This window comes from Nelumbo lutea, chromosome 6, assembly GCF_056320005.1.
Source record: "Nelumbo lutea isolate HS-2025 chromosome 6, American lotus-T2T, whole genome shotgun sequence".
NCBI classification, from domain to species: domain Eukaryota; kingdom Viridiplantae; phylum Streptophyta; class Magnoliopsida; order Proteales; family Nelumbonaceae; genus Nelumbo; species Nelumbo lutea.
In genome coordinates, this window is record NC_142689.1 from 31,350,394 (window position 1) to 31,362,629 (window position 12,236).

Genomic DNA, 12,236 nt, shown 5'->3' on the forward strand with positions numbered 1-12,236 from the left:
TTCAATGGATATTAACTCCTTTCAGTAATATCATAATTATACACGACAAGAAAAAAAAAATCAAGCAGCCATTATGGTTATAAGATGATCAACTATTGAAAAAAGGTAAATAACATTAATAAGAGAACCTATAGTTCCTAAAAAAAATCAAATATTTTTTTGCCATATTAATCTTAATGTAGCTTACTTCGTCAGGTGGAAGACGAAACAGTTGCCGATACTCTTCACTTCTCAAAGATGCTGCACACTGTAACAAAACACACGGACCGGAAATGAACAGTAAAATCAATAGCTATTATAACTTCAAGCAAGAAATTGAATAGTTCGAAATTTGACAATCGTTGACACAATCAACCGCAGAATCAATCCGAAACAGCAGAAATTGGATGGAAACCTCAGTCAAAAAGTATCAATAGTACCTGGATTTCAACATCTTTACGGTGGTTAACCGACGAATCAGATTGCTCGTTACGATCAGAGGGATCAACAACACCTAAAGACGAGGTTTCAGAACCCGAGTCTGAACCCGATTTCGAAACCAATGGAGAAGAAGGAATGGACTCAATTGACTGAGAAGGTTCGGCCTTCTCTTTGCTCGGAGATGCTACGGCCATTGCAGAGATCTAGGGCGTCGGTGACCAAACAGACGTGGAGTTCAGAGAGAGAGTCTGAAATGAACTGACTTTAAATAGACGTGAATTCAAGCATTGCCGGTTTTACGGTTTGATGAAATGAGATGAGAGAGAAAGGCGTCATGATTTCATGAATGAATGCGGCATTTCAACTCCCATAGTCCCATTCATTCGTGTTGGTTTGTTTAACTTAAACGCATACCTGCTAGACTGCCACCTGGGAGCCTGGGACCCCGGGGACTTAAAACCCAAATCCGAGCCCGAATTTGGTGTATGTCGGTATCCGGGAAAGACATGAGACTGGTCGGATCTCATCCAGACCCAGAATCATATTCCATGAGACAAATAGGTTGAGAATTGAGATGTGCATTTGGATCCTAATTAGATAGGTCTACATAGATCCATTTATATTTTTTAGATAATAAAAGTGAAATTCTATTGGCCAAGATCTATTTATTTGGGGCATGAATCGGATGCACATATGAAGGAATCTAAACGGATCTATATTTTATTCGGTTGAGGATACATTCTTTCGAACCAAACATAGCCTTAATGATGATGTTGAGATAAGCGGCCAATGAACACTTTACTTAATCCCCTTGTATTTCTTCCTGAATATGGTAACTGGTGGGGTGGGGATAGGGAGTCTCTTCTCATTTCCATCTCACGTGAAAATCCCCATCCCTGTCCCCAAGGACAAAGTTATCATCATCCCCGTCTCATGGGGACCCCCACTCTTCATGATTTTTTATAATGGCAATCATTTTGTTTTTGTTTTTTTATTTTATTAAAAAATAAAAATAAAATAATTAAATTTTACAATATTTTTAAAAATACTAATATATAGATATATGTGTACATATGTACATATATAAACATATGCGTATATATTAACATATATACATATATATTAGTGGGGATCTCACTCGGTGCTCAGCGGGAATTGGGGAAATTTGCCATCCCTATTCCTAAATTCTCAACTTCTCACTACCTAAATAGATTCCTCCTTATTAAATGATAGTCCTGCATGTGCAAGATGAAAGAGGAATGATAATGATGTCAATGGGTTGGTTAGGTAAATCTGCCTTTGAACCCAATCCTAGGATCCGATTAGGGTCAGGTTTATTGATTTTAGTATAGAGTACGGTTAGGGTTTTGGTTCTTTTAACTTGTGTCAAATCTGGGTTTGGTTGACCTACTTGCCTATATATATATATATGGCGTTATTTGTAATTTTCCCTAATAATAATGAAGATGATGATGATAATATACTAACATATGGTGTGCAAATAGATTTATTGCTTTCCAACCTAAATACTTGGCTTCAAATCTTCTTAATGGTTTGATCAACAATAAAATGGCCTTATTAGTTGAACCACCAACAACACCTAGATGGAAATGCAGTTTCCTTTTTATACAATTTTAAAAACGTAAGTTTTAATAGTAAGAAATAAAAATACTTTAAATATAAATTTCAACAAGAAAGATTAAGAACTAACTAATACCTAAAATATAGTTCTAATGGGATAAACTAAAAAGTGATAATGCAAATTACATTTTTTTCCTAGCTAGATTTAAAATTAGGGTATTTTAGTCAAAAAGAAATTTTAAATATATGGGACCCTATTCATATTTTTAATAATAGTATAAATTCATTTAATAGGTGACTATGATGCACATTACAACATCATCATTTCGACTATGATATGAGAAAGATGATATTTGATTTTTTTTTTTTTATCAATCAACTGGTATCATAAACGTGGTAGCCAATTAGGTGTTATTTATCAAAACTCATGAGTGGGTTTTGATTGATCAAAACTCTTCCCATACCATATCTTTCCCGTATATTTTCCGTCATTCCATATAACCAGCTTCATACACTTGTTTTTACAACAGATCATGTGGCAACAAAGACAAATAATGGAAACATGACTAGTGGATTTGTTGCCTTTTAACTAAAACTTAACTTCTTGTTTGTATTTTATGTTAATGGTTTTAACTCATGGTTGAACCAAACAGATGACCTTATTGGTTGAACCAAACAAATGAATATGCTTCAATGCAACTATTGCAAAAAATAAATAAATAAAATAAAAAAAGAACCATTAACTTCATTAGCAACTAGATGACCTTATTGGTTAAACTATGTGCTTATTTTACCAGTTCAATAAGCTATGAGCAATACATTAATTTTTTTATCAACTTTCATAATTAATAGTAATAGATTTCATTTTTCACGCATATTTTTGTTTAATATGATGAATATGTAATATTAACGGCATTCTCAATTATTTTATAAAATTTATAAAGATTGTTATATGAATCTCATATTGACTTGTTAAATTAGGAGGGAAAATACATATCCAATTGATTTAGAACATTCATTTTTTATTAGTGCTTTCTATATTGTGCTCAAATCAACTATTCAAAGACCAAAATTTTAGGTCCATTTATCACCAAACTACTTACCTATTGGAAAAAAAAAACTATTGGCATGTTGATATAGCTAACCAAACCATTTAACCTTTTAAATGGGCTCATAGATAATAGATTAAATATTAATTCTCTTTTACTTTTAGTTTTTATTCTATTTTTGTCATTGATAAAAAAATAAGTACCGTTTATCACACTTACTTTTTAATAGGACAAAAATACATTAATAAAAAAGTATTCACATTTACTACAAAATTTCTATTTTTTATAAATTTTTTGTTTTTCTACTTATTTTTAAAATTTTTATTACTTGAATTATGACATCATAGGTTAGCTCATTCGGCCTAATATGATTGAACTTCTCACCCACACCTAGATGGAAAAAACCATTTTGATTTTAGGATGGTATTGAATTTTGCATTCCATTTCCATCATTAATAAAAATACTTTTTATTTTCATAATTATTTTTATTTAATTAGTATGATGAATATATAGCATTAAAGATGTTCTCAAATTCTTTCTACAAAATTCTTTACTTTTTGATTTCTTTTGTGTTATATATTTTTTAAATTATTTATTTATTTAATTATGGCATCATGAGTTGACTCGAAAAGTTGGATAATTAACCCACCATCTAGATAGGAAAACAACTTTGTTTTCAAATATATATTTCAGTTACATAATTAATAAAAACAATTCTTACTTGTTACTTAGCTTTTCTTTGATATAATTAATGTATAATATTATATTATAGATGTATCTGATTTTTGTTTTTTGTGATTCTTTATACTTTTCTATTTAAAAAAAAAAAACAATTTTTGACTTTCACATTATGGGCTAATTCATTTAAAATCTAGGTTGATTTTAAAATTTGTATTTCATTTTCATCATTAATAAAATTGTTTATGTCTAATTCTTATTTTTGTTTAACATCAAATATGCTCAAATTTTTATAATCTTTCTGTATTTATGATTTTCTGTATTTTCTATTTTTAAAATTTTATTATTTGATTATGATATCATTTCATTTCTAGGTTGATTTTAGATTTTTTTTTTCATTTCTATATTAATAAAAAATAAAAAAACACTTTTTACAAGTCATATTTATTTTTATTTTGTATGATGAATATATAATATTAGAGATATGCCAAAATATTTATAATTTTCTATATTTTTATATTTCATCAATTTTTAATTTTTATTATTTAATTATGGCATCATTGGTTAATTCATTTTTACCAAAATGGTTGAATTGCTTATCCACCACTATTTTAAAATTAATGTTATTGATTTAATTATTATAATTTAATGACGAGAAACAAATATATCTTAAATATAGGATTTAATGAGAGAATAAGAGTTAATACCTTAGATTTGGGACTTAATGAGAGAGAATAGGAAAATGGTTTCATTTTTTTATGGCTTTAAATTTTATATTCCATTTCCACCATTAATAAATATATTTCTTATTTATCATTTATTTTTGTTTAATATGATGAATATATAATGGTAAAGATTTGACCAAAATTTTCTACCAGTTTTCTTTATTTTCTATTTTTGTATTTTATCTATTTTTACTTTTATTAATCATATCATCATGGATTAGCCCATTTGACCCAAAATGGTTGAACTTCTTACCACCACCTAGATCGAAATACAACTTCAGTTTTGGGTTAATTTTAAAAAACATAAGTTTTTATACTATTAAAACTATTATAGATGGATATGATAAATGGAATTTTATGATGAGAAATAAAATGCCTTAGATATATGGCTCAATGAGGGAGAATAGGAATTAACAGCTTAAATGTGGGACTTAATTAAAGGGGATTGAATAAATTGAATAATAGTATTCAAATTACATTTTTCTCTCTCTACAATAAAGAGTGGCTAACTGGCTATACTTTGACAAGTGGGTTATTTTAGTGAAAAAGAATCCAAAAATCTAAAACCTTATTCGTACTTTTCATAACAATACAGATATAGATGAATGGAGAAACTCTATTGTTAGAATAGTGGTATCAATTGATATTTAATATATTGTTTTCCATAAGATATGTGGTTTTTTTCAAAGAAAAATGCCCCTAAGCTGTATCGTTCATAATAACACTGGTGATTTTAGGATATATATCATGATATAGTGATATGCTTTGGATATGCATGGATGTGATAGAATGATTTGGATATGCATGAATATGTTAGGATTTTTTAAATAATCATGTTTCTGAACTACTTTAATTTCATTATATTATAAAAACATAAAACCTTAAAATATAACATTTAATAGTCAGTTTTACATTCATAATTTCATACAGGAACTTAAACATTGTGAAAATTAACAGCTGAGATCAACCTTTCAAGGCTTTTTTTTGGAAACTCCATAGGCTAAAACTGTTAATTTGGAACTTGTGTGGTCAATCGTATATATTCCTCAGGATCATAGACCGTTATATTGTATTGAAATCCATAATCTTGGTTCATATAGGCTACAATTTTAACAGTGGAGCCTTGATACTTTCTAATCACAAAGACAAGAAATTCCATCAAGTAGTTTTCACTAAGGCTATGTTAGGTTTGAAGGAAAAGGTAGGGAAAGGAAGGGAAAGGTAGGGAAACCTATATACGGTTTGTAAAGTTTTCCCTACCTTTCCCTACTTTTTCCTTCAAAACTAAACACAGCATAAGGTTGAGAGATTAAGTTGTGCCTGTAAGAGGATTCCATAAGAGCCAAACAGGTACAAGAAACTGTATTGAACCATGGATTATCCTTTCAGATAGTTGCTCTGAAAATGGCACTGCAGTCCCACACTGTAGTCCTAAGCCCGAAGCAGTTCCAACTGTACAAGGGAGGCCTGCTTTCGACACTCCAACTCATCAAATTCAACCCAATGCAATGGGAAATTGCACCCAGTTACGGTGGTGCTACCTGATATGCAATTTAGAACTGAAAAAATTCCTCTATAGCACACACTTGTAAAAATACAATCAATTTTTCAGAACATTTTCTGATTTTATTTTCATAATAATGAAGACATGGAGTTGAACACTACAAAGTGACAAAAAAAGGAATACTTGATTCTTATTGGCCATTATATATTGGTTTCCTTTTCTCAGCAAATGCTGCTAAACCTTCCAAGCGATCTTTTGTGTTCAATAGCTGCTCATAGCACCCTTCTTCTAACTCCAAACCTGATGGCAACTCTATTTCAATACCCCTATCAATAGCACGCTTTGCCATCCTAATTGCCAATGGACCCTGTGAAAGATAAATTCAAACTCTTATTATTTGTCAGTCTTGACACAAAGGCACACTTTTTAGCCTTGCACATAGAACACAAGCATTACGGAAGATTTTTAACTTTTTTTTTCCAATGGATAGCAAGAGTAATATTTAATTGCAGATGAAGTATTGGTGAGATGGGGATGAAAGAACAAGCAGCCTATGGAAAACTTGAATCAAGTGCCTTCGAGGTCCTAAATTTAGAAAGATCAGAGTTATGTAAATTCAAGCATTAACTGAGATCTTTTAGACAACCATGATTTTTGGAAAAAAGCTCTAGTTTACAATGCAATTGAAATATTTCAACATTGAAAAAGGATCCTTAGATCCATGTGAAGTTGGTTTGTCACCAATCCACATGCTGGTCTAACAGTTGGATGCTCCAACTTGATGACAAGGTGCTAGAAAGTCCTGATATGAGCATAAGATGAAGTTTTCAGTGCCCCTCCCATCCATCCAGCAAGGGGGGGGAGAGAAAAGAAAGGAAAGAAGAAAGAAGCTCTAACCTCGTATTGTAGAAAAACAAGTAACAGGAATGGTGTGTGCCTGAACAATGAACAAAAACCATTGTTTGATTAATAGTAGAAAAGTACTACCATTTGATTATGGGATCTCATAGATGAACCAGACTTGTCTACAAATCCTGGCCATCCGGTCCATAGGTTTAATTAGTAGGTTATCTTTGAGGTGCTTCACTGAATGAATTGCTCTAATTGAAGTACATCAAATACAAGGCCAACAAAACATCAATTTGTGCTAAGCTATATGCCTCTTCTAATAAAGATAAATGCAACAATTTGTTCCACCATCAGTTTACCTATACCTAGATTATTTAAAAATACAATGAAAGTAACAAAATTTTACATATATTCATTATATGGCTGGTCCATAGAACTACTGAAAAAGCCTCACTTAGTGTATGCTACCCCAGACACACACACACACAAGAAAATAAAAAAAAACCCCACACTTAATGTATGCTCAACTTCAAACATATATTACCAACCAAAAGTGAAAAGTAATCCAGTGTGGAACAACCACGAAAGATACACACAAACACATAGGTAAAAACATCCAAAGAGATACAAATCATACCTTCTGATTTATATGTCGAGCAATTTCAAGAGCCTTTAGGTGAGCCTCACCAGCAGGAACACAGTAATTAACCAGACCTGTGTCACAGTGCATCTTCATGGTTGACAGAATAGCTAATTATGGAATACCAGAATTTTAGACAGTGCAGGATGCAAAAAAATTATACCCATTAACATTGCATCTTTTCCACCAATTTTTCGACAAGTAAATATAAGTTCTTTTGCAACTGATTTTCCCACAAGTCTAGGAAGCCGTTGGGTTCCACCAGCACTGCAAATTACTAGAACTCCATTAAAGAAACTAAAAGATCAATTTAATATAATGATTTTCAATTACGAGGATATGGAACTGGACCTTGTAGGTTAAAAACACTTGCACTTCAGAAATTGTAGAAAACATCGGAGCCAAGAATTCATGCATATTATAATTACAGTTGAATTGTGAAAGGAGAACTCCAAATAAAAGTAGGTGCAGCTTGATCTATAAAATCACATTTTACTAACAGGGCACTACATTATGTCCAAGTATTATTACATTAACAAACATTAACAAAGCAAATTGGTTGCAGAGACACATCAAGCAATAATGTGCAAGGTACTAAATCATTTTTAGATGGGTTTTGACATCCTCCTAAATAATTTTTTTTTCCAAAATGTTGTCAGAATTTCAATCTTCTGTATGAAACACGAGAAAAAATAATATTGATTCACAAATATATGATATTTTCCCCATTTTTTCTCATTTTATTCCTATTTCTTCTCTCATGCATATGTTTTCCTATCTTTTCTCCTTTTCCTTATCTAAATCTATTTAGTTATTTTCTGTTTCATTCAAACTGTATAATGCCAAATTCTACCTATATTTCATTCCACTCACAGTTGATACCAAAAGAAAATCTCAAAATTTCAAGATGTAGACAAATTTTAAAACCTTGATATTATCTTTATACTATATAAAGTGGACACTTGCGTTGGTTTTGGTGCAGGCCATAAAAGTTAAATTTGATTATATGGTGTTAATTTACATCTTTACCCTTCACTTGCACACGTGCATGTGCTCTTACACTTGTACTATATAAAATAGATACTTGCCTAGGTTTTGGTGCAGGTCATAAAAGTTAAATTTGATTATATAATGTTTACTTATATCTTTACCCTTTACTTGCACATATCCTTACACTAGTCATATATAAGTCAAACAAATTGTGGATAAATGTTCACTCATTCTATAAATATAAATAGAATTTCAGTACATACCCAGGAATGATGGCAAGTCCTGTCTCTGGCAAGCCAAATACCGCATCTTCTCCTAAATTATTCAATGTCTTAGAAATCAGTTACAGAAATTATATAACATCCATGACTAAGAAGTCTAAGGGAGTTCAATAGGAAATTCTGTGCAATTGAAGGGTACCACAAATCCGAAGATCACAGGAAAGAGCCATTTCCAGTCCACCACCCAATGCTGCCCCTTCGATGACAGCAATTGTAGGAACGTGAAGTGCCTGAACAAAATCAAGCCATGTTCAGCAGACTAGTCAAACACAAGAAAAAATTAAGAAATGGATGCATGCAACGAGACCACCATCTAAAGGTGATAACTAAAAAGAGAAGGGGGGAAGAATGACTTGGAAGAAAGATCAAAATCAATTCTTGTTCTTGTCACAAGCTGTCAAAAGAAGCATTCTGTAACTGATGATAATGTCTTTTAAACACTTCATGCTTTGATTTCCCTGGAAGAAAATACAGTGCTTAAACATAGAACTTCATGATTCTGAGCATTAACCTCTAAATATGAGAATGTTGAACGCAAAGAATTAACAAAAAATTGGACCTCTGATGGATTCATCGTCCTGCGTTCCTGCCAATTTATCACATGGAAATGGTTAACAGTATTTTGTAGTCATCGCATGGATATGCATACAGGGAGGCATAAATAAAGAAGATTGAATAATAAGAAGAGAGTGCCTTTTGACAAACTTGCACTTGGTAAGTAGGTAGTGTATTTACTTGGGAGTTGAGAGTTGAAACCTCCATGTAACATGACCACAGACCACTACAATTTTTGTTTTTATATTAGCTGTGTATATCACTTTTTGACATGTTGGCAAATGGTGTCAATCAATTGAACCATTTATCAACATAATGAGAGTTAACTATAGAGTTAAAATCAAAGGGGAAAAAATCAAAGGCCATTTATCATTCCCTTCAGCAATTCAACCAATAAGTTTTTCTGGTGTAATGCAAATTCAGTTTGATATAAATCTCTGTTTGACATCATTCAAAGGCCAAGATCTATTCCACCCAGTCTGCTAGGGCTTTTGGACATTGGTCTAGAACTTTCCCCATTAAAACATCAATTCTGGTCTAGAACTTTACAGCAAGTTTAACCAACATTATAAATGAACCTGAACAATGATGGCACACTCTACCTTCAGATCAGCACCTGCACAGAAAACTTTAGGAACAGAACTGCAAATCATCACAACATTAATAGAGGAATCCCTGTTAATAGATTCGAAAGTATGCTGTAAGCCTTTCAGTAAATCCTTTCCAATGGCATTTTTAGCCTCTGGTCTATCCAAGTTCACCTCAATAATTCCTGTAAGGAAAATGAAATACACTTCAATTTGAGAAAATGATAAAAAGAGAAGTGCTAAATTTCAAGATGAGCAAACTCTTTGTGACAAAAGAGACAGTAACTTACCGAGATGTTACAGATATATAAATTTATAAAATGTGCATACTATATGACACAATTAGGAAGTTAATAGTCAGAGTTATAATTAACAGTATGCATAGAAGTGGTTCTTTTCTTTCCCTTAAAGAAGGGGAAAAATACTTCTAGAATTCACAATTAGTTAGTAGTATAAACCATTCATTTCCCATTTTTGAGGATCACTGCACGAGACTGATGTTTCTCAACATTATCAACTCTAAAAAACTACAATATATATATATATATATATATATATATATATATATATATATATATATATATATAAGAGGGTTTTCCAAGGAGAAACACCTTCAACTTGATGGTAGTAAAGGCAATACAGCTATCTTAAATGGATTTTTTTCACACGATTTGCATTTTAACTAATATTTGGTATCTTTCAAAAAATTAGTATCTCGTAAAGCTCAAACCTTCATAGTGGACTGGTTTTCATCAAGGAACCCCCAAAAGGGTAGAGCTCCATATAGAGAAAGCATAAAATACGGATTTTCACGCAAATTTTTTTTTCTAGTTAGAATTCAGCATAAGCTCTACTGGAATTGGATTAACAAACTATGAAACTCACTTGGGATGAACCACTAATGTCAAATACCAAAAATTACAATATTTATCGGGAAAATTTAACAAAAGAGATATCAAATGAAAAGAAACAGAAATTTGATTACCGGAATCGGAACCAGAGAGTCTCTCTATCTTCACAGATTCAGAAGCAGACTGCAGAATAAGACTTCTGTAGCTCTGATTCAGCCATTGATAAGAACTCCCCGAAACCGGGCTCACTCGTCGAGTATAACTCCCTCGACCAAAGAGCTGAGACAAGAAGGGATTCGATTTCCTTCCTACGTGATGAACGACTGACCGGACAAGGACCGGAAAAGGACCCATATGGAATTATTGGGTTTGTGTCAGAGTCTCAGAGATAGGCGTGGATCGTTAGAGACGAGGCTTGTACAGTTCCACTGCTCCGGTGTTCCCTCGTCAACTATAACGGCACCCGGAGCCATAATTACAAATATACCCTTACCTTTTTTAACTATCGATTGACTGGAGATGAGAAAACTGTTGCTGTTGCTGAAACAACTTCATCTTCCATCTTGTAAACTTCAAGAGAGATATCTAGGGGCTACTCTCCATCTTGAAAATGTCGAGAGAAGAATCAATTAGCCATGGTGGACAAGATGAATGTGGAAAACAAAATTTCTTTCACAAGCTCGAAGAACTACAGTGGTTAAGACTGTCCTCCAGGCTATACTAGCATACAATTTCGTGGGACAAATTGTGTAGACTAAGAAAAAGAGGGGGGTTTAAATTTCAGGAAGATGGAAGGAATTCTATTTAGCTCTGTTCTCTAAGCAAATCTCGAGATAGCTCACTGGAGAATATGGCTTATGGCTCTCTTCAGTCTGAAGAAAAAACCCTCTGATTCTAGATGGTGGAAGCAGGTTGTTGACACTGCAGGTTCATGATCTCTTAAGTAATTCTGGGGATTGGGATAGACGAAAATTACAACAACTCTTCACTGATGAGAGTTTTAATCATATTGCTTAGACTATTATCTAACCTACTTTGCCTTTAGATCGCCTGTTGTGGAAGGGATCTAAGACTGCAATTTACATTGTGAAGTCTGGTTATCAATTTTTCATGGGTTAGCATCCCTGGCCTTCTGGTCCTTCCCTAAAGTGGAGTCTTCTATGGCAAACTAAAGTCCCACTACTATTCCAGCTTTTCATGTGGAAAGCTTGGTGGAACAGTTTTTCAACCAAAGAAAAACTAATGTTTCTGAAAGAGTCAAAAGAAGCAATGTTCTCTCTTTGTGATAAATGAAGCCAGACGGGAAAAAAAGAATGAATCGTATTTTCTCATTAGTCTTGAAATCTATTTATAAATACAAAGTTTGTTGTCCACGTCAGCAAGGCCAGTTATAACTGACATCAGTCATAAACACATGTATTAGTTAACACCTAGGGTCTTTGACGCCCAACTTGCTGATCAGAAAATGGAATTGCTCAGCGCTTAAGGCTTTGGTGAGTAGATCGGCAGGTTGAGAAGATGTGGA

The 12,236-nt window shown here is 32.6% G+C and overlaps 2 protein-coding genes across 2 annotated transcripts in view; both read right to left on the minus strand.

Moving 5' to 3' along the window:
* Nucleotides 1–797, minus strand: part of LOC148848345 (protein VASCULAR ASSOCIATED DEATH 1, chloroplastic-like) — a 48,625-nt gene extending 47,828 nt beyond the window's left edge. Inside the window, exons 1-2 of the mRNA XM_088951651.1 lie at nucleotides 420–797; nucleotides 188–247 (exon numbers count right to left, since the gene is read on the minus strand). Of these exons, the coding sequence (XP_088807777.1) occupies nucleotides 188–247; nucleotides 420–614 (255 nt within the window). The 5' untranslated portion in view covers nucleotides 615–797. The remainder of the gene's footprint in view (nucleotides 1–187; nucleotides 248–419) is intronic.
* Nucleotides 798–6,006: 5,209 nt separating this feature from the next.
* Nucleotides 6,007–12,036, minus strand: LOC148848346 (ATP-dependent caseinolytic (Clp) protease/crotonase family protein). The gene is made up of 8 exons (XM_088950670.1): nucleotides 10,846–12,036; nucleotides 9,876–10,045; nucleotides 9,230–9,304; nucleotides 8,858–8,948; nucleotides 8,701–8,752; nucleotides 7,611–7,714; nucleotides 7,445–7,521; nucleotides 6,007–6,325 (listed from the first exon to the last, which is right to left on the minus strand). Exons 1-8 carry the CDS (start codon nucleotides 11,063–11,065, stop codon nucleotides 6,149–6,151), a joined length of 966 nt encoding a protein of 321 aa, XP_088806796.1. The 5' UTR covers nucleotides 11,066–12,036; the 3' UTR covers nucleotides 6,007–6,148.
* Between the last annotated feature and the right edge of the window lie 200 nt (nucleotides 12,037–12,236).